We start from the raw sequence: 23,229 nt of genomic DNA on the forward strand, positions 1-23,229 counted from the left end.
GACCCCCTTAGAGGGAGAATAAAAGCTCGCCACTGTGCCAGCAGTGTGGCGAGCGCAGCGAGCCTGCAAGGGGCTTCATTGCGGGCTCGCTGCGCTGTGCAGTCGGGATTCCAACGTCGGAGAAATGACTGTCGGAATCCCGACTGTCGGGCAAATATACCACACCCCTACAGACATGGTCATACACTGAGAACTCGCCCCGTGTATTGGCCATGGTATCTCATGGTATTCCATGTGCCCCAGCAGCGCACACCTAGCACGATGCGGCCAACTTCAACTTCGATCCAACATTGCCGATTGAACAATATTCTTGGATCGGTCAATCATATACACGCTACATTATCTGGGCAATCCAGCAATATAATGCAGATCAGTCAGATAATTGTAGCGGGTATGCCCATACTACTGGGGACAGTTTGCAATAATTCCGGCTTCTACAGGATGATTATACTGTTAACACAATGCATTAAAACACACAACAACGATTAAAAAGTGAAAAACACAAGTATGACCACACAGAGCATACACAAAACTTAACAAAAAAGTAATTTTGATTTGGACGCTGCACAAATGTTTCCCCAACCACATTCCTCAAGCAACACTAATGCTGCCCATACATATGTGCGATCAGATGCGATGCGACATCGCATCAAGTGGTGCCCAGTGCAGCACCCGATGTCGCATGCCATCCTGCAATAGACATCGGGTGCTGGAGGGGTGGTGTGTCTCACATTCAGGTGGCTGCTGATTGGCTAAGATAACTCTCTCATCTGCTGCAGCATCCCACCGCCTGAAAGCTCCACGCTACACAACCGCCATGCCTCCCCTGCTGCTGCAGAGTCCCTCCGGTCCCCAGCATTAAGGTATCGGCTCCCCGCCAGCGCTCCAGTACCCATCCCGGCCCCGCCGCTGATTGCATTCGAGCAATCGCATGTGGTTAAAAACCACATGCGATTGCCCATGCAATTCGATAAATATTATGTGCAGCTCATAATATCTATCAATGCGACATTCGACGGCGTGCCTGCGCATCGCGTCGAATGTCAGCTTAAAAATGCATGTAATCACTCCGATTTATTGGCTAGATGTGGCCGAAATTGAATGATTGCATTCAATATCTCATATGTATGGGCAGCATAACAGTCCAGGAGAAATATCCCTACTTGAGTACAGATGGTTAAACAAATATAACGGTTACTACTTTAATCACCTATTCTTAACTATGGCTCTTCCCAGTTTGCCTTGATGGTCGGTGCTGGGAACCCCCGAGTTATAGTTATATATTGATTTAAAGCCTTAAACCAATGGTTCCTAAACGCTTTCCTTCATCAAACCAACAGTCCCGGTTAAGTATTCCCATACTTAGGAAAAGGTGATAAAAAGGGTCATAATATTACCATTTATTTGTAGTAACTAAAACAATGCAAACAATTTAAGCTACGGGGAGAGATTAAGCAATTTGGGACTATTTACATTGGAAAAGAGACGTTTAAGGGGGGACATGCTCAACATGTACAAGTATATCAAGGGCCAATATAAGGAACTGTCACACACCCTCTTTTCTACTAGAAAGGAATCTAGGACACGAGGGCATGAGTATAGATTAGAAGAAAAAAGATTTCATTCAGCTAGTAGAAAGAATTTCTTTACGGTCAGAACAGTCAAACTCTGGAACTCTCTTCCCAGAGAGGTGGTAACGGCTGGCTCATTAAATGCATTCAAGGCAAAGTTGGACAAACATTTACTGGATAAAAACATCCATGGGTACAAATAAGAAATATAATCTGTCTGTAAAATATCAGAACCTACCGAATCAGCAATGGATATCTATACCAGGTTGAACTAGATGGACGCAAGTCTTTTTTCAGCCTTACCTACTAGGTAACTATGTAATATACACACAAAGGTGGAACAAGAGAAAGGTCAAGAGCATTGCAGGCCAAATAGTGCTGATATTTTGGCGATTTAGAGTAAGGATTTAAAGCCAAGTTAATGGGGTCATTGTAAAAAAACACTGCATGCTATAAATATTGTACTGAACCACTGCAATCTCTGCATTTACTGGAATTCGGGACTGTGTGCTGTAATCAGAAAACGAGCAAAACTTGAACGATATGACATTAGAATGCAGAAAACGGCACATGACAGGTCAGTATATCTTGCATACAGATGCAGGACAATAAAAGAAGGTAACGAGAACACGGAGGAAGACTCCAACGTATAGACCTCTTTTGGCGGTGAAGTGTAAAGCAGGGGTTTATACCAGGGAGAGTAGATCGGGTGGTACTGTACTTGTGTGTCTGCTTTCTCATAAGCTTTCATGACTAGTGTTAAGTAGATCAGGCACAACCTACTAATGCAGTGTTTTTAGGAGCCGCTCTCACCGTAAATCTGCACTGCAAATTTAACTTTCAATTCAATTCCAAACGCGCATTGCATTATCTAATAAAATCAAATTTTTTCGTGCGGCCCCCCCCAGAGCAAAAAACTCTTATTCTAAGGTAAACATGTCAGGACAATACAGACCTCTGGAGCTCCCACACAGAGATTAATCATTCACTTGAGTGAGGGGGAGGTATTCAATAGTATAAATTGTGGACAGTTAGGATGTGTCAGTTTTCAGATGAATCTCTCTAAAAAGCTCTGGGTTAAATGATATGTAAAGGTACCTGGAGAAGTTCTATTGATGGGAAAGGGATTTGAGACTTTGGTAGGAAGGTAAAGTTTTTGTTTTTCCAAACTATTTAAAATTTGCTAAAAAAAATAATAAAATGTGCTGCCTTTTGATCTTATAGCATTAAAAAAACGATGCAAAGATCAGTCATCAGATATCTTTATAAAAAGTTTCATATGGCCACTGACATTTTTCAAACCCAATCTGACTCTTGACAGTTAGGAGCATATTGACTGCTTATGCAGGTATACTGGGCCCGAAAAAAAGGTTTTATTTTAGTTTATAAAATGTAAAAATAAGCAACATATATTCTTTCTTAAACACATAAGCAAATATAATATTCATGATACATTAGACCAGTGCTTCTCAAACTCCGCCCTGGAGGCACACTCAAAACTATCTGAGCGTAAACCCTGGGTTATCGCAAAAAGAATGAGGAATAATCAAGGCACCTGAGCTCAAGCACGGTTACCCATAAAACCCGGTATGTTGGCTTTGTGAATCTGTATCACTGAAGTGTCATTGGAGTGATGTAATCAGGGGAGTGTGGCACAAGACCACGCCCCTTTGGCGGATGCTGGGGCTCTATTTGGTGCAAAGGATGTCACCAGCCCTAGTGACGTCACTGTTAGTGTCCTGGGAACCAAGTTTGAGAAGCACTGAATCGGGTAACGGATGAGTTTGATCTACTTACCATTAAGCTAAAGGAAATCGGTTTATGTTCACTGACTTTAAATGGATGATTATAAAAAGGTTGGTCTCCCTCCTCCTCATCGGAATCATGAGGCTTATTCACAATCACATCGTCTTCTTTGCTTTGAGCAATTTGCTTACATTTCTTGGGAAAAAAAAAAAAAGATGTAATGAAAATATAAATGATAATATACATGTCAACTTTGTTTTTTCTTATTTATATTTAGACGTTACTAGATCATGGTAATTACTCATTGATTGGTGTGAAAAACACAACCGCACAGAGTGTACAGCTACAAAAAATATTGCTATTAATTCTTTGCGCCGACCAAATTTCAGGATGAGCTATAGAACATAGGGTACTATATAAGGGTTGGGATCTTTGGTCTACATCAAGTTAGTCGACATGGGTTTAGGTCGACAGGCCAGTAGGTCCACAAAAGTGTTAGGTCGACAGTCAAAAGGTAGACATGGGGTTTTTCACTGTTTTTTTTACCTGAATGTCAACACACCTTCCAGTGCTTGCTTTGCTCTGGGCACACTATTTTATTCTCCCACCACACCCTAGTGGATGGCAGGGCATAAAATACCGCCTGTTGGAACACGTCGGCTCAAAAAAACCGTGAAAAACCCCATGTCGACCTTTTGACTGTCGGCCTAATGCTTGTGTCGACCGAATGACCTTTCGACCTAGACCCATGTTGACCAACTTGCTGTAGACCCAATGACCGTATCCCCTATATAAATAGTGCAGGACAAAATTAAACAATACTGGAAAATCTGCAAAAAAAAACCCCACACCAACCAATCTTTTAATTGGTGTAACACAGACCTGGAAGAGCACTTATGTTGATAGATACAATTTCTAGCCTTTATGTCGGCAAGTACGGTGAAATAACCTAACAGGGAGATACAGATTTTAATATATAGGTCCCTTCTATACACTTACCTGAGAACAATGGGGCAGATGTATCAAGACTGTTAAAGTGATAAAGTGGAAGGTAATAACACAGCAGCCAATCAACTCCTAACTGTCATTTTTCAAACATAAATTACCACCTTTAATGCATCTGCCCCATTGTCAAAAAGTTAAAACCTTACAACTCTGACACCGTTAGAACAATGAACATTCTCCGGAACAGGAAGAATTTTAACCCATGTGTTGCTTATATAGGTAACATTGAATCAAACAGAAATCGAATGCATTCGATTTCAATCTCGTATAGATCGTGCCTAGATGGACAGTCAATAGGTCAACCCAATATGGTCAATACTGCTAAAAGGTAGTCAGGTAAAGGGTGCAAGTTTACACGGATTGTGGGGACAGAAGATGAAACAAACAAAATCACACACACAAGTGCCAACCACTTCCTGCTTTTTCACCCTGTTGACCTGACTCGTCAACCTAATACATATTGACCATACGAAATTGGCCAAATTGTCTTAGTAATTACTACATAGTGACGTACCTCTGACACACATCTAATAAATAATGCTCATCGTCATGTTTAAATAGTCAAATATGGACAATAAAGAGGTGTCAACAGCCAAAAAATGGATGTTATTATGTGGGACATGTAAAGTTGGGGTGTTGTACTGATGGAAGGGATGTAGTCGCCAGGTCAATTATAAATAGGTTGACAGTCAATAGGTCGACACATACAATAGGTTGACATGGGAAAGGTGGACATGAGTTTTTCACATTTTATTCCCCAAAACAGATTTTTTTTTTTAATTTCTTTACTATAAAAGTGGATATAGAGGGAGAATATGTTAGTGTGCCGAGCGAAGGGAACCATGCGAGGGGACGCGGTGCACATATAAAGGTATCCATGTCGACAGACACTGAAGACCTGTGTAAAAGCCATGTTGACCTTTTTAATGTATCGACCTGTGGCTTACCAATATTAGCCCCCCCCCCCCACACACAAATATAATTCTAATTTGTATATACGTCCTCATAAAAACACAACATATACATTTAAATGTACCCCAAAATACACTTAAGCTGGCCATACATTAGAACGACATGCAATGGATGGAAATCGTATGTGCTTAAAACACATACGACAAACACATTACGACCGCAAGCCATCCCGACTGATCACAGGACAGCACATATAAACCCTATAGATTGTAAGCTTGCAGCAGGGCCCTCTAACCTCCAAGTCTGTCTGTCGTTACCCAGTTTGTTCTATCACGGTCTACTATTGTAAAGCGCAACGGAAAGAAAGAAACTGTAAATAAATCATACTCTAGTCCCACGCATCGAATGCTCATCGTACTCAAATACCTGACGGTGTGCACACACATCAATCGCACTATCGGTTAAAATGATGCACTTAGGTCTAGAATCGTTCTGATGTATGGCCAGCTTTACTTGCTGAAAACACACACACTGCCTTTCCTTTTCATTCATTAACACTGAGTACCAACTGTGTGATATAAGCAAAATATTCTTAAAAATGGCCAGCATCGCTCACATTTGTTTTATAAATGCAAATAAATATGTTGGTTTGATTGACCATTTTCTATTTTGACAAATTCACTTAGCACTGAAAGGGTTATTACAAGCTGTTGGGTAGGGGGGAGGGGTAAACCAGAAGTCATCGCTAGTGATGTCATGCTGCATTTCAATGCACTTGCCAAAGCAGGGTCCCCGCTGTCTGCCGGATCAGCAGGCTATGCATCTAATGTGTAGCCGGCCCTTTAAATGAGCCGTCAGTGTTAAACGATATTTGATGTTGTATGATCTCTTACCTCAGTAAGTTCTTGTATTGTAACGCCATACGTCCGGTGTGTCATTTTTTCATCGGTTGGCGCAGCTGGCGTAGTTGCAGGCTTCAAGCTAAGTGGTAACGGCACCCCAGCCTTAACACACATGGCAGCTGCGTTCGCCTTGGCTATTTCCAGAAGCTGCGCTTTGTCTGAAAAGAAAACACACAATCCCTGTTATACATCTGTCCGCTTGTGCAAGGGTACGGGTCACTGGGTCGACTTTTATTTCGGTCGACGTGCATTGGGTTGACCACTGAAGGTCGACAGAGCTTAGGTCAACACGGCTTAAGTCGACTGTCAAAAGGTTAACATGAGTTTTTGTCCCGAATGTCGACAGCCACCATCAAAGTTTACCGAATCCCCTTGGCACACTTTTTTTTCTCACACTACGCCATAGTGAATGGCAGGCTATAAAATACCACCTGCCTGCAAAAAAAAAAAAAAAAAAAAAATTGCGAAAAACTCATGTCAATCTTTTTACTGTCAACCGTCCCATTGTCGGCCGATTGCTTGTGTCGACCCAATCCATGTCAAGCTAAATAGGGTCGATCTTATAACCTAACAACTACTGTAAGATCCCTGGTAGAACAACTTCATCCAAAGATGGCATTGCCAAGTCTACACTGAGGTTTCCCAAACAACTACCAGCAGGCATAATTCATTTTCAGAAAGAGAAAAGCAAACCAACTCCAATAAGGAAAGAATAGCTGATGCATCCTGTTTCAACTGGGCAAAGGGTTGCTGGGTGCGACGTTTTACCCCTGTTCACCCCTTAGGAGGAGTCGTTACCCGGCACAGTTTCCAGACCGTCTAGCAGAGCTGACTAACTGCTGCAGAGAACTCCATGGTGATGCATTGCCATTGGCTGGCGTTTTGCCACAACTCCAACTCAAATCAATTACACCACCAGTTTAATGCTGCACATTTAAAAAAAAGACAAAAAGCTTTACTTTAATATATGATGTGCCCTGCTCTGGCAACAGCTTCATTGAATAGGTCATTCCTAAAAACTGAATCCAATCAGTTTTTTCGGCCAGCTTAAAAAAAAAAAAAAAAAAAAGACAGACTTTCCTATTCAATTGCGGACGGGTTAGACCACTTTTAAGTCATGTTATGTTTGGACGAATGCAATTTTACTTTTTTAAAAAGACGAAACTGCATCAGCAAAACAGGTCAAAAAAATTAAAAGTCAAAACCCCCTGGCAAAAAAACAGGTGCATCGGAGAGTAATTCGCTGATACAGATGTTTTTTGACCATGGTGGAATTATTTGGGACAGACAAATAAACCGCCATATTTCTAAAATAGGTTGAATGTGAATTGGACCTAAAAAATATATATATATATTTTGACTGTCGAAGAATTTGTCACCCAATTGAAAACCCCCCAAAGATGGGTAATGAACAACAAATAATTTACATTACACAACCTCTTAATGGGAGATAAACGTGTCAGTGAAGCAATATCAAAGACCGAGATACGCCACATACACCTACAACAGAATGTCCCCATCACAATTACGGACAAGGTTTTAAGGTTATCCGTGCATTAGCACAGGTGAATTAATCAGTACCTCAGTGAATTTGATTTAAAAATAAGGACTGAATTCTGGATATCCTTAAAACCTGGTTCAGTATCAAGGGGGAGCCTGGAAAACTGAGCTACTTTGAATAGACAAGGACACCATGCGCTCCTCCAGAAAGCAGGCCAGACCCTTAACTACCTTAATGGTGAGTTCTTATTATAGAGAATGAAAGCAATACACAGAGGTAAAAGGTCTATAAATTACTTTAAGATCAGACATGTTCGATTTCTGCGAATTTTCTGTGAATTTTATAAATGCAATAGCGAATCAGCCTTAAAAAAAAAAAAAAACACAAAAATCTCACCAAGCTTCCCTTCCTTTAAAAATGTACACTCACAAGCAGGGCCCTTTCTCCTCGTGCTCTTCTTAGAATATACAGTCCCAATATTTATGGACCTGGCTGTATATCTGCCACCCTGATAACTGCGCCAGCACCCTGTCCCCTGATGGAACTTCTTTTTTACCATGTACTTGTCCTAAAATGCATTGTACTGTACTGAATTGTAATTAATTATATTCTTGTTTTTCCACTAATCTATGTATTGACATGCTCTGCTAAACCCTTGTGGCCCCATATCAACGATAATAAAAGCTATACCCCTTGGTCCCTGTGCCTCCTAGTGGATGAAGAGAGAAATCTGAATTTGAAGAATTTTTGTATTCATACGATCTCATCCTTAAATATTTTTCATCTGCAAATCAAAAATGAGCCACAACACAACATTTTTCTAAGTAATAAAGGACATTGTGTAGAAAGTGGATTCATTTTTTGCCTAAAAGAGGTTTCCACTCACTGAACAAAAACACACAACCAAACATTGTTACACTCACCAAGATCCGTAAGACGTTTTGGCGACCTGCTGGAGTCCATCAATTGATCTCTAGACCTCGATCTCTTTCGACGAACAGGGGACCTGCTGAAACTCTTCCTCCTTACTGGTGACCGCGATCGGCGTCTTCTCACTGGAGATTTGCACACACTCGAATTTTTTGCAGGTGATCTCGACTTTTTCCGCCTGGGAGGTGTTCGACTTTTTCGTCTCTGCTTAACACTGTAGTGATCTTTAGAGCTCGATCTTTTACGCCTCTTTTCGATGGTTTTGTTTTTGTCTCTTGATGAAGATCGTGACTGTGTTTTCCTTTTACGTGTAACAGTGCTTGGGGAGCGACTCAGAGACCGATCAGATTTTGACTGAGCGCGTTGCTTGCTTATTGGCGATTTTGGTGTCGGCGATTTAGAGCCAGATTTCCTTTTTCTGGGAGCTGATGAAGAACGAGAGCGCTTTTTGCGAGAGGTTGACTGAGAGCCAGAACGCTTCCTGCGAGAGGCAGATGTGGAGCGAGAACGCTTTCTGCGAGGCGCTGATGGGGAGCGGGAACGCCTTCTTCGGGCAATAGTCTGTGAGGGTGAGCGTTTCCTGCGGGCCACAGGTGAAGGAGAGCGCCTCCTGCGAGCCACAGTTGGTGAAGGGGATCGCCTTCTGCGGGACACATGCGGTGAAGGAGAGCGCCTCTTGCGGGACACAGGCGGTGTAGGGGAACGCCTTCTGCGGGATACAGATGGCGAGCGAGAGCGCTTTCTGCGGGTCATAGATGGAGAGCGCCTCCTACGAGTGACAGAAGGAGAGCGAGAGCGTCTTCTGCGATAAGTTGAGGGGGAGCGAGAGTGCCTCCTTCGAGGGAGTGAACTGGACCGAGAGCGCCTCCTGTGAGCCACAGAAGGTGAGCGTGAGTGCTTACGGCCAACAGATGATGAACGAGAGCGTGAACGCCTCCTACGAGCTGCAGAGGGTGAGGGCGAGCTTCTCTTCCGGGCTACAGATCGAGATCGTGAGTCTTTCCCCTTGGCTACCGACACTGAACGAGAATGTCTCCCCCGAACCAAGGAAACGGAGCGGGAACGCCTTTTCCTGACAGCAGAATGAGACCTTTTTCTTGTGGCCGAATCAGAGCGTGACTTCTTCCTTTCAGTTGCAGAGGTAGAACGAGACCGTCTCAGTCTCACTGGTGACTTAGAACGGGACCGTCTCAGTCTCACTGGTGACTTAGAACGGGACTTAGGTCTACGAGTTCGAGACTTTGAGCGAGACCGTTTTTTTCTTGTAGCAGATTTTGATCTAGATTTTTTCCTGTCCATTGACCTTGAATGCGATCGTGCCTTTCTGCTTACAGATTCTGAATCCTTCTTTGCAGCTGTAGGCTGGGGTTGAGGAGAGTCTGTTTTTGACAAAGACTTGGAGCGTGAACGTTTGGTAGAAGGTTCTAAGGTCATTGCTCCTTGCGTCACAGGTATCTCTGTTAAATCATCCAATTCCGAAGAATTCACTAACCCCTTATTTGCAGAAGAGAGTAGTTCAGAAGTGGGAGAAGTATTTGTTCTTAGAGATGTTTGCTCTGTTTGATCCTCCATTGTAGAAACAGGGCAATCTGATTTAATGGGTAGTTCTGGAACTAGAGAGGTTTGCTCTGTTTGATCCTCCATTGTAGAAACAGGGCAATCAGATTTAATGGGTAGTTCTGGAACTAAAACGGACTCTTCAAGAGACTGTTCATTGTCTGTAAAAGGCTGATCAGATGGTAATTCAGACAAACATGGCTGCTCAGCTGCACAGACTGACTCATCAACCGCAGATACAGGACGAGGCAATTCCTGGGAACTATGAGCAACTGAAGGTATTGATGCTGTATGATCAGCTAACTTTTCTGAAGCGGTTGTGCCTTCCTCCTCTGATGGATCCTTTAGTGTAGTGCCCTCAAAAGCAAACTTTTTGCAAACCGATACTTCATTTTCAGAAGTCAAACAAAGAGGCATTGTTTCAGTTTCAGGTTTGCAACTTTCGTCTGATTGATCATTTGATTTTAAACTCAAACTAGGAAACTGTTCATTGTCAGACTGCTCTTTATTACAGTTAGATACATGATCTGTATAACTGTCCACAGAGTGTGCATTCAATGCTGGAGATTCCGTTACTGAAATCACTGTGACAGGAGGATCATTTTGATCAAGGTCATTGGTTGCTTTGTAAAGTGGCAGTTCTTCTCCTTGAGGATCTGAGCTTTGTTTCGGACTTAAGGCAGTAGGCTGGTCTGAATCGTAGGGCAAAAGCTCAGGTGGTGTATGAAAAACAGAAGAACCCTGGTCAGAAGAGTAATCAGCAATACTGAGAAAAGGGTTTGCAGGTTGCTCAGAGTCATATGGCAGGAGCTCTGGGGGAGGCTGGGAGTTGAACAGAACAGGTTCATACGAAGGTTCAGTTGTAGAAGACATTCCTGTTGGTTGCTCAGAATCATACGGCAACAAGTCTGGAGGTGTAATTTTATAATGATGGTCGATTTTAAGATGGGTATCAGGATCTTCAGACACAGATTCAACAGACATCACTGAAACCTGAGTAGAAGTGAAACACTGTGATTGATCTTGGTTAGAAAAGGGTAAATCAGTTCCATATGATGTATTTTTTACAGGAGAGAGAATACCAGTATATTTGTTAGAAATCAGTACTGGTGATAAGGAAAGATTACTGGTAACGGGGTCATCAGTTGAAAGCATGTTTTGGACATCTGGTTGGCTGGCATTGGAACATGCTATATCAGGAAGGTTTTGATTAGATTTGACAGAAGACACCAAGGGCTCACTGCGATCAGCTTGAGTGATTAGATTATCTTTAGGAGAATGTTTAGGGCTACCAAGGGATTCTTCAGAAAAATTATTTTTGCTTATTTCTAGTGGGTCATGCCGAAGTGGCTGGTCTGAGCTGTGGAAAGGTTTGTTCAACAGAAGAGGATCTTCAGCTGTGGTTATTGGTTTATCCAACAAACTATAGTCACAATTAACTATGGTTTCATCCGGCAAGGGTTGGTCAGTGATAACTGGGGATTTAACTGATTGCAACCTGTATGACTTTCTTTTAGGGAGAATCTGTTCAACACAGGACACTTGTGTCTCTTGCCCCGGGGAGACAGGATAGCCTACCGGTCTCTCAGGCACAGGTGAATTGGAACCTGGCGTAATGCTGCCCAGCAATGGTGATTTGGATCCAGGTGTTATATCACACACCAATGGTGAGTCTACAAAAGCTGCTGGTTCCTCTGGGACTGCTTCACCAGCCAAGGTGCCATCAGCTGCAATACTGATCAGCATCACTTCATGACCAGATGAGGAGTCCAGCAGTACATCGGGAGCAGATTCTGCTTCATCCTTCACCAATGGTACGTTGAGATCAGATGCTGCCATGGAGAGCATCACCAGTGGCTCATGAATGCCATCCGAGTCACCTGCCAGCAGCGGTGCATGAGGACTAGAGGGCACTTGGTAGGGACTACACAAGGGCCTGTCAGGGATCTTTATGGAGCCATGCTGTACAAATGGATGATCAAGGCAATGTTCATCAGAAGCAGACTTGTGAGAGCTAGAATACAGATCATGGCCCAAAGATTCATCGGATATAGGAGTGGATTCAATAAGTGTCGCTTGGGCACCACTAAAGCAGTGTTCATCTATATTTGGTCTGAGTGCACTGGGAAGGTATTCCTCCTGATGGGGATCGTCTAAGTCAATATGCAGTGTAATTGGCTGTGGATGGTCAGTTTTGACACAATCTTCCTTTGAGTGGGCAGGTTCAAACGTAATACAAAGTTGTTTCTGCTTGGACTGATCATGGCTGCCACACTGTTCCTTTGGCATGAGTTGGTCAGGGCTGGCACACAATTTACGAAGCGGCAGTTGATCAAGAGAGTCAGAATGCAAAAGCTTGGAATCATCAGTGGTGGAACATGATTCACCCAGCTGAGCCGTGGCAGGCCTGGGAACATCTTCAGTCAATTGTTGAGATGAATTTGCATAGTGTTCATTTGAAGGCAAATGATCATTGCTTTCAGTGCAGTCCTCCCTGCGTGAATGTTGAGGACTACCATAAGAATCCTTTGAAATGGTTGTTATTGGGCTACCACTGCATTCTTCCAAAATTGCCGGGCTGTGGATAGAACCACTTTCACAGGAAAATGTTTGAACAAGGAGCGGGAAAGATTCTTCTTGCACTGGATCAGCAGTGTTAACAGATTTATCTAAATGGGGGCAATCAGAAATCACAAGTTGTTCTGGTTTTACAGCTGGCTGTATAGAGCATTCATCTAGTTGACCAAAACTAAGTTTTAAACTGGGTTGAGCATTTTGTATCAGTTTGGATCTGACATTTGGATCAACTGAAGAGGAGTCATCAAGTCTGTCATCAGTTTTGTCTGACATATCATTACTGCAAGGTTGATTATATGACAATGGATGTTGGACAAGGTCAGCAGTTTTAAATGCCCAAGAGTGGCTGGGGCTAGAACACACTTCATCTTCAGCCTTTACAGGGGATTTAGGAATTACTTCATCATCATCACAATAGGTTTCAGTCAAGACAAGACTGAAGTAAGGCTTACATGTCTGGACGTGATCTGGACTAGCATATGGCTCAACCAGCAGGGGGTGGTCAGGGCTGGCATATGGTTCTACCAGCTGTGGGCCAACAGGACTGCAATAAGGTTCAACCAGCTGTGGGTGGTCAGGACTGTTATAAGGTTCAACCAGCTGTAGGCGGTCAGGACTGCTATATGGTTCAATCAGATGGGGGTTAACCGGGCTGGCATATGGTTCAACCAGCTGGGGTCGTTCTGGACTGGGATATGATTCAACCAATTGAGGCCGTTCTGGGCTGACATAGGGTTCAACTAGCTGAGGCTGTTCTGGGCTGGCATATGGTTCAACCAGCTGGGGTTGTTCTGGAATGACATACGATTCAACTAGTGGGGAGCGGTCAGGACTAGTGGAAGATTCAACTAGTGGGGAGCGGTCAGGACTAGTGGAAGTTTCAACTAAGTAGGTGTTGTCAGAAACGCCACACAAATCCGTTACCAACTGGCCGTCAGAATTGGAGCATTGCTCATTCAATAACAAGGGGTCAGGACTGGTATAAGGTGCAACTACTATAGGCTGGTCTGATTTAGAATCTGATTCAACTAGTAAGTTATGATCGGGACTACGGTATGGTTCAACAAGTAAGGTGCAATCAGGACTTGTGTATGGATCAACTAGTGGATGGCTGTGAAGACAATCAGGGCTGTCAGTTGCTTCAACCAGAAGAGGATGGTCAGTATTGGAAAGAGAGTCAACAAGTAGAGCACCAGCAGAGCTAACACTGGGTTCAATCAATAAACCATGTTCTTGACAAACACTGGATTCATTGGGATGGACAGAAAGTGTGTCCCCTACAGTCAATAATGGATGCTCAGAATCAAGACAGGGTTCAAATAATGCAATCTCAGATGTATTACAGGTTTCACTATCTGCAACAGGTGAAGGATCCTCGCAGGGCATTACTTGTGGGCGATTTTCAGACACTGTCGCATGGACTACTTGAACAGCCTGTTTGTCTAGCGGTGACATGCTCCCATTAAGTTCATTTGATTTGCTAAGTGCTGGAAACTGTATGGAGGATAAAGAAAGTTCGTTCGTCAGAGTGCGGTAACTACTAGGCATGGGCTCATGGGTTGATGGCTGTATATTGGTGTCAAGCAGTTCAGCCTCAATTTGATGTTCAGGAGGTTGATGTTCAGGAGAAACGATGGGCATTGACAAAGCATGCTCTTCAGGTGACAAAGACTGAACAAAGTAAATGGATGGTTTGGATGCATTATCATCAAACAATGGTTCATCAGAAGACATATAAGCTGGTGCAGGAACAAAGTCAGACATCTGGTTTTGGGCTGTAGTAGCCACATCTGGCATTGGCATGTGTGTTGTAGCAGCAACATCAGGTACCGGCATCCGTGCTGCAGCAGCCACATCAGGCAACGAAATTCCAGCAGCTACATCTGGCACAAGAGTCCCACTAGCCACTGGCACTAAAGCTTCAGCAGCTACATCAGGCATCAGATTAAGTGTTTCAGGAGCTAGCTCATGCTCGGGAGGTACCTGGGCTTCACTGGCCATGTCTGAGCCAGGAACCTGGGCTTCAGTTGCCAAGTCCGATCCTGGCACCTGCGCTTCAGTAACTAGATCAGATCCTGGTACTTGGGCTTCAAGGGCAAGGTCAGAACCTGGAACTTGGGCTTCAGATGCCAAGTCTGCCCCTTGTAACTGTGCTCCAGAAGTGAGATCAGGTACAGTCCACTGTGTTGTAGCGGCCAGGTCAGGCACAGCCCACTGTGTTCCTGGAGCTAGATTTGTCATAGCCCATTGAGGTCCAGCTGTAAGGTCAGGCACAGTCCATTGTGCTCCAGCAGTCAAGTCAGGTACAGCCCATTGTGCTCCTGTGGCAACATCAGGCATAGACCACTGTGTCCCAGCAGCAAGATCAGGTACAGACCATTGTGTTCCAACAGTCATGTCATGCATGGGCCAATGTGAGCCAGCTGCTAGATCAGACATAGGCCACTGTGTACCATTTCCCATGTCTGTTACAGACCACGGAGTTCCTGTGGCAATATCAGGCACAGGCCATTGAGATCCGCTGGTCATATCGGGAACATGCCATTGAGTTGCACTGGTTAAGTCAGGTACAGATAACTGTGTTTCAGCAACTAAATTGGACACAGACATCTGTTCTGCAGGAACAACACTGGGCAAAGAAATCGGTCCTCCAGTAGTCACAGCGGGCAAAGGTACATCTGCCAAATTGGGCACTGGAATCTGTCCTATAGTTGTCAGGGTCGTCGTAGGCACATTTGTTCTAGTAGAAAAATTGGGCAATTGTGCTCTGGGTGTGACTGTAGGCAATGGTACTTGTTCCTTAACTGACAATTTTCCACCAATCCCTTTGGACTTTGCTTGGGAAAGCTGCTTCTGGATAAGAGACTTTAATCCAATACTGTGCTTAAATGCAGATTTTGATAAGGCTAGTTTCTTTTGAGCTAGTGGAGAAGTGGCCTTTGGTTTACTGACAGGAGATTTGTCTTTCTGCTTGCCTTGTGATCGTGAGCGACGTCTGCGGACTGGTGACTTTGACAAGGATTTTCTTTTCTTTGTTGACAAAGAGCGAGAAAGCCTAGATGATGACCGAGAACGTCTAGAATTGGACAAAGAACGAGATCTGCGCCACCTTCCTCGAGATCTTGAGCGATTCCAACGAGTATGTGATCTTGAACGACTACGATTTCGTGGTGCTGGGGATCTGGAGAGAGAATGGGCCTTATTTCTTGTACGGGAACATCTTCTTGGAGATGCAGACAATGAGCGGGACCGGCTCCTTGATGAGAAAGACTTAGAGCGTGACTGCTTTCTCCATGTTGGCGAATTAGAGCGAGAAGACTTTCTATTTCTGGATGTCTTAGAATGTGAACTCTTCCTGGCTCCCGATTTAGAGCGTGACCTTCCTTTTCTGCCTGGGGATTTAGACTGCAACCGGTTTTTTCGAGTTTTAGATTTCGAGCGTGAAGACCTCTGCTTCCCAGCAGGTTTAGCGGATCGGGTGCGTTCTGATGATTTTGAGCTTGATCGCTTTCTTTTTGATGATTTGGAAGGGGAGTGTTTTTTCTTGCTTTTAGACTTGGACTGTGAGCGTTGCTTCCTTCCTCGTGACCTGGAACGAGAATGTCTCTTTTTAACAGATTTTGAATGAGAGCTTTTCTTTCTTGTCGAGGACTGTGATCGCTTTTTCCGAGGCACAGATTTAGAATGAGAGCGTCTTCTGCGGGCTGTTGACTTTGACCTTGAGCGAGATTTCCGGCCTCTGTCTCCAGATGGTGAGCGACTTTCCCGGGCCACGGACCTTGAGCGATACTGACGTTGCTTAACTCCTGATTTAGACAAAGCATTAGACAGATGGGGAAATGCAAGTTTGGTAGCAGAGCAGGACTGTGAGTCATCTGATCCCTGAATGTAATCAGTCAACAAGTTTTTCTCAGTTGGCTGTCCCATTTCACTCTCTAATTGTGAGGGCTCAGAATGTTCATCAGATGAGGGTTTTTCAAGAGAGCTGGATTCTGCTGATTTTTCATAATCATGAACAACTGGATGAGCAGAAGGTAACTCTACAGAACAACCTAAGCTAGACACTGAAGCCTCGGAAGAAGATAGAATGGTGGGACAAGTTGGCTCTGAAGAGGTGGTGCTGGTTTTAGAGGTTTCTATACCAGAGGAGATTTTACACAAATCAGGAATAGTGACACTCTTAAATGTATTGGTGAATTTGAAGGGCAATGTGGTTTCAAAAGACTTCTTCATCTCATGCAGAGTGGGCTTAAAAGACAAAACTTGATCTGTTAACGGCTTATTTGGTTTTGATCCATCTTGTGCTCCTTTAGAATGTAAAACCTGATCTTTTTCACTCTGCTCAATTGCACTGGCTTCAAAGGGTTTAACAGCACTTAGCGTGTGAGTTTTTACTTGTTTTTGCTCACGAGTCAGTATTGTTTCATTCTTAGGCAGAAGGGTCACTAAATTAAACCCAATTTCAGAAGACCTTTTCTGCTTCAACAAGTGGCTACTCACTGAAGGTTTAATTATCTTTTCATGGGCACTTTTATTAGTCTCTAAAACATCCAACTGTAAACGTTCTTGGTCAGGAATTTTATTACAGAATTTAGATTCAGAAGTTCTGGAGATTGAAGTAGGTTCAAAATCCTGGCTTACACTTGAGTCTTTCTGCTTCATAAAGTCATGAATACGACTTCCTAACTTGGCCATTCTTGTTGTGTTGGACAGCATAGGACTCAACAGTCTTAAGTTGCTACTTTGAGTTTTGCAAGGTAGTGCATCATTTGAAGCATCAACACCTTTAGGTTCCATTTCAGTCTGTTTACTGGAATGACTATGTTGAACAACCATGTCCTTGTTGACCACACTGGAATCGAGGTTATCATTTTTATGTAGAGCGCAATCCTTTATGCGTTCTGAAACAGTTTGTTCAGCAATCGTCTCGGATTCAGATATTTTCTCCATTCTCAAATGGATCTTTTCTACATTCACATCACCACGTTTAGAAATCATAGGTGAAATCATACGTGAATCTGAACATTTTTTTGTGCTCGGCAGAACTAAAGATTCTTCATCTGTTGCAATGCTGATGTTTTTGATTTCATGCCCACCAATAATGGCAGCGCTTGCACTTGGGGAACTGTCAACAGTACTATGTCCTGATCTGGTATTGCTATAAGATGCTTTGTTGCTTTTATTTCTTATGTGTTTATCATAAGTATTGTCAGACCTCTGAAGTTTACTGAGACTTTTGCCATCACTCTTTGCAGAGGATTCATTATATGTTTGTTTTTTAATGTCCGTTCCTTTATTTGAAGATAAAGCATGAGCTGCTGGGATGTCAAATATGTGTTCAGGTACCTTATCCGAAGAACCAGATTCATCGAGTTTGATAGATGAAGGAAAAGACTCGACTTCAGACTCCAGTAAATCAACATTCTGTTTGTTGGAACCAGAGTTCTCCTCATAAGAAATATATGGTGGAGTTGTATTATGAAGGGACGAAGGCTTTTCTACCACATTGCAAACTTCGTTGTGGACTCTATTGGTGGCTAGATAAATGGGACGCTTATCTTGTTCAACTGGCTGAGAGATTTTTTGCTCTGCAGCATTGAAAGGTGTGAGATTTAGCAAACCACCAGATTCTTTAGGCTGTGGACTAGAATTACTAATAAAACATTCACTGCTTTGCATGCTGTAGACCGTTTTCTGTTCCGTTTGCATTTGTTGACCAATTAAATTTTTTTCTGTTGAATTTAGAACTGAAGACTTTTTATGAGTAGAGTATAATCTCCCAGGCAGGTCAGTCCTCTTCTGTTTGCCTAGAACTTGAAGGTTAGCACTGTCTTCAGCAAGTTCCAGTTCTGGGGAAACTTCTGGAATTGTTCCCGAATTCACTGTGGAACTGGATACTTCACGTAAATCAGTATTACCAACAAGGAGATCTATAGGTTCACGTTGCAAAATCCTCTTTTGCACAGGTTTGTCTACTTCATAACTTTCGACAAGGTCATCAGATTTCATACTCTCTTGATTTATCTTATTGGACACACTTGAATTCTGTTTGCTTGGGATGAACATGCTTCGTTCAGTATTTCGGACATTCTCTATCTCTGTTCTTCTTTGAAAATCTTTTTGCAAACTACTGGATTTAGTCAATTCTCTTTCTGACCCACTGGAAGGGTCAGAAATACAGTCTTTTGAATTAGAATCCTTATTCAAGTATTGTCTCTCATGAATTGCTTGAGAGCCACCAGCACAATCCTCTTGCATTGCACCTTCAGTTATGACTGGTGACTTGAAACCAGAAACTGCAGCATCTATCTGGTTCGAAAAACAGTTCTCTGAAGGAACATCACTGTTTAACAAGATTCCTTGTTCTGTAAGCAAAGTAGTGGCAGAATGGACAGTTCTTGGACTACCAAGCAGAGACAAATTCAAGGCTTCATTTGAAAGTGCCGTGGCTATTGGAGACTTAGCTTGCCTAATACATGGTGAATCCAAACCTTTATGGGATACTACTGGAGAGAAAGATGGCTTTGTCTTTGCCTCAGAAGAGATGATAGTGGAGGAAGCATATTGCAAGGGTTCCATTTGATTGTTTGATTCAAAACTGTGGATGTCTTTCTCAGACGAAGTACTGCATTGCTCTGTGGGTACAATGGACCCTGGTCTAAATAGTCTCTGAGGTGAACTTAATAAATCATGTACCTCATCAGGTTTATGGAAATCCTGGTTTGAACATTTTTTAGACTCAAGTGCATCCTTCACAATGCAGGTTGCCTTGACACGATGACTCGCCAGTTCTATGCGTGATGAAATTAAGGGATTAGCTGGAGATATGGTTTTACTCGCTGATCTGAGGTTAAATGTGTTGTCTTCAGATGTTAAAATTGCATTACTTAAAGTAACTAAATTTTGGTTAGCTAATTCTAGCGTATCATCAATAATGTGCTTATAGTCAGTCGGATCAGTATCTTGAGCGGAAACACCATAAACTTCAGACTTCTGCGGTTTTGATCTTTTGGTATATGTGGTGCAAGAACTTTCCACATGCACTGGTTCAGTCGCTGGAACAGGAACTTTTTCTGCAAAGGGGTCACTGATGGTCTTTGACACTGGCTTTTGTACAACTTCAATTTCCCAATTTGGAATAAGATTAGACAACCTGCCTGCAGATTCGTCTTCAGATTTCATGTCACTGTAGCCAGAATCAGCAGTATTTACTACAGTATTACGTTCTATGTCAGCTACTGGATAATTAAGACTTCCTTCAGCAATGTCTGGACTGATAGCTTTCAGAGGCTTTAAAGGGGGATCCGTCAACATTTCTGACCTTGAAGCGTCTTTTTGTGTACTGAATATATTTAAGGATACTGTTGGCAGGTCTGAGCAATCAGTCTGCGTTGAAAGATGCACTGGCTCAGCGTCCAAGCTACATTGTATAGAAGGCTTTGGAAAAGTTTGCAACTCTTTAGGAGATGAAAGACTTTGCTGCTGGACTGGCGACTTGGAATCTGAGAATTTTGCCTGCTTCCCATCGTCAGGTGTCTTCAATGAAAAATCATTGACATTTGTAATCTGCATTTCTGAAGCATTTTCATTGCATGACGCCAATGGTTTTACTGGTGATATAATCGGTCCTTGATTTGTTGAGGATTTAGACTGTGATCCTGACGTTTTATTAACTATTTCCTGTTCATCCGTATTGCATTTTGAAGATGACACAGAATTAGTCTCCTTCTCAGCGGATATAGATGTGGGGAGCGGCTTTTTATTTAACGACATGGACCTTGATCTCCTGAGTTCAGTGGATGCTCTAGACCCAGATCTAGGTTTCCTTTCAACTGATCTTGATCCGGACCTTGACTGTCGTCCTTTAGAAGATCTTGAGATGTTCTTTGTGGTAGACTGTGTTTGTCCTTTTCTGGCAGTTGAGGATGACCTGGCCCGTACTCTCTTGGTTGCTGAAATGGATCTGGACTTCGGTCTCTTTGTATCAAAACCAGTCCTCAACCTGCGTCTTCTTACAGAGCCAGACCGGGACCTACGTCTGCTGCCTGCAGAGCTGGACCTGGACCTACGTCTCCTGGCCACAGACACAGACCTACGTCTTCTAGCTGCTGAACCAGATCTAGACCGACGCCTCTTGATTGCAGAGCCAGACCTGGACTTACGCCTCCTTGATGAGCCAGACCTTTGCTTTCTGACAACAGATGAGGACCTGGACCTTCGCCTCCTGACAGCTGAGGGGGACCTGGACCTTCGCCTCCTAGTAGCAGAGAGAGACCTAGACCTTCGCCTTCTGGCAGCTGAGGTGGACCTAGATCTTCGCCTTCTAGCAGTCGAACCTGACATCCGCCTTCTGGCAGTGGATCCAGACCTCCGCCTTCTGGCCACTGAGACAGATCTGGACCTCCGTTTTCTGGTTGCTGAGCAAGACCTGGACCTACGCCGTTTGGCAGCAGAGTCAGACCTTGATCTCCGCTTCCTCACAGCTGAGCCAGATCTTGAGTTTCTCCGTTTTGCAGATTTTGATCTTCTCCTCCAACTTGTTGAGTCTGACCGCAACCTAGCTTTTCTGCTGCTTGACCTTGATTTTCGTCTCCAATTTGTTGATTTGGACCTTGATCTATTCTTTTTTGCAGAGGACCTTGTCCTTGAACGGTGCCTCATTCCAACAGATCTGGATCTCGACCTATGTCTCCTTGCTGGTGATTTAGTTCTTGACCGGTGTCTTCTATCAACTGACACAGACCTTTGCCTGTTTTTTATGGACTTTGACCACCAACTCTTTATTGGGGATTTAGAATAGCGACCTGAAGTGCTGGAACGAGATCGCCTCCTCCTAACCGGAGATTTGGAGGATGACCTCTGTCTCCGAGCTAGTGAGCTGGATTGGGACCGGCGTCTTCGACCATAGGAGCTAGACCGTGACTTTTGTCTGGTAGTAGACTTGGAACTGATTTGTTGGGTCTTTGGGACTTTCACCAATGACTTCGATCTTGATCGTTGCTGCCTTGCTAAAGATTTAGATCTTGACCGTGACTTTGCTGCAGATTCTGGAAGTTTATCACTCTCCAATTTAGACCGTGAACTTGAAATTAATGAATTATCTAAAAGAGAGGGCAAATCTTCTTTTCTCTCGCTTAATGTACTACTGCTTAAATCAACCACTTTGTCTTGTAAAGTTAAACATGGCTGGGACAGAGGTATCTCAATTAGCTGAGATTTTGCAATGTCACAGTTTGTAATTTCTTTTATGCTACCTTGTTCCTTACACATTGTGGTTTCACTGTTTTGCTGATCATTGACAGCCAACTCGTCAAGTGGTTCAGTCATTTCAGCTTCACAAATGGCAGGAGAATTCATTTCGTTTGGACATTTAGGACCAAAAAATCCAGACTCTACATCAAACTGTGGCCTAGCAGGCATTTCTTCTTTTGTAGAACCAATATTTACATCTTGTACATTCACAGAAGGCTGCACATCTATATTCACAATGTCTGTCTTTGATGGCAAATCTTCTAATCTTGGAGGAGATGTAAAAGCTGGTTTCCATACAGATTTTGATTCTGAAGTCAAATTCTCTTGGTCCTCAATGCTTGAAACAGATTTTGATCTTTTTTCATTTTTCTCTTTTTTCTTTTTCTTTTTCTTCTTTTTACTTTTGTGTTTTTTGTGCTTTTTGGATTTTTTCTTTGATGTATCCTTTTTTACTTCATCAGAACTACTGACTTCTACTGCGTGTAATTCTTGTGAAGCATGTTCTTCCACAACTGTAAATAAGAAAATAAACATTTTAATAACCAATACTTAATACACTGAAACTGACAGAGCAAGTTACACACACACAAAAATTAAACCAGCATCAATAACTATTCCTCATATACTACATTATTAATACACCCTATGCAATAACCCTTTCACTTCACAGTTAAAACCCGGGTTATTGCTGTGCCAACCCGGGTTGAGATACATTGTGAAAGCACCAAACCTAATCACCCAGGTTGACCAACCCAGCAATTTGTCCTGGGTTATAAGAAGGGTTAAACCTGGGTTGCAACTCGGGTTTAGTGTGAAAGTGGCGGAGCTGGCATTGCGATGTGAAAGTAGTATAACTTACTGCCCTAGCTTCCTCTACAACCATCTTATATAGCAATAGGGAGACCTCATTGGTTTGTTTGATATGAAACATCTCTATTCACGGTCCAATAGCTCTCTCCCCTACAGGATGATACTATGTGAGTGATGAAGTGACTACCTACTGATAAACTTATCCAACCAGGCCACACTTCCAAGCGATGCTACCATTTCTATGTGCTATGTGTTATCAGAATCCTCTAGCATTCGAGAGTCATGAAAACTTAAACAATTCTAAGAAAAATAATTGTCATTTAAGGAGGGGCATTCAATTAGATCAATTTTTTGCACAGGGGAACAAAAACTATCACGGTCTACCATTGTAAAGCGCAACGGAACCTGCTGCGCTATATAAGAAACTTTAAATAAATAATAAAATAAAAACGGTACTTTTTACCTA

General features: G+C 43.0%; 1 protein-coding gene across 8 annotated transcripts in view; it reads right to left on the minus strand.

Annotated features, from left to right (window-relative positions):
• Positions 1-23,229, minus strand: part of SON (SON DNA and RNA binding protein) — an 83,275-nt gene that overhangs the window by 43,021 nt on the left and 17,025 nt on the right. For all 8 annotated transcript variants that reach the window (XR_014470261.1, XR_014470260.1, XR_014470259.1 and 5 more), the window contains exons 3-5: positions 8,561-22,465; positions 6,128-6,294; positions 3,369-3,512 (exon numbers count right to left, since the gene is read on the minus strand). Coding sequence is in view for 4 of the 8 variants with exons in the window: in XM_083171786.1 (XP_083027912.1) it covers positions 3,369-3,512; positions 6,128-6,294; positions 8,561-22,465 (14,216 nt within the window). In the remaining 4 variants the exon portion in view is untranslated. The remainder of the gene's footprint in view (positions 1-3,368; positions 3,513-6,127; positions 6,295-8,560; positions 22,466-23,229) is intronic.

The sequence above is a fragment of the Crinia signifera genome, chromosome 2, assembly GCF_055691185.1.
Source record: "Crinia signifera chromosome 2, ASM5569118v1, whole genome shotgun sequence".
NCBI classification, from domain to species: domain Eukaryota; kingdom Metazoa; phylum Chordata; class Amphibia; order Anura; family Myobatrachidae; genus Crinia; species Crinia signifera.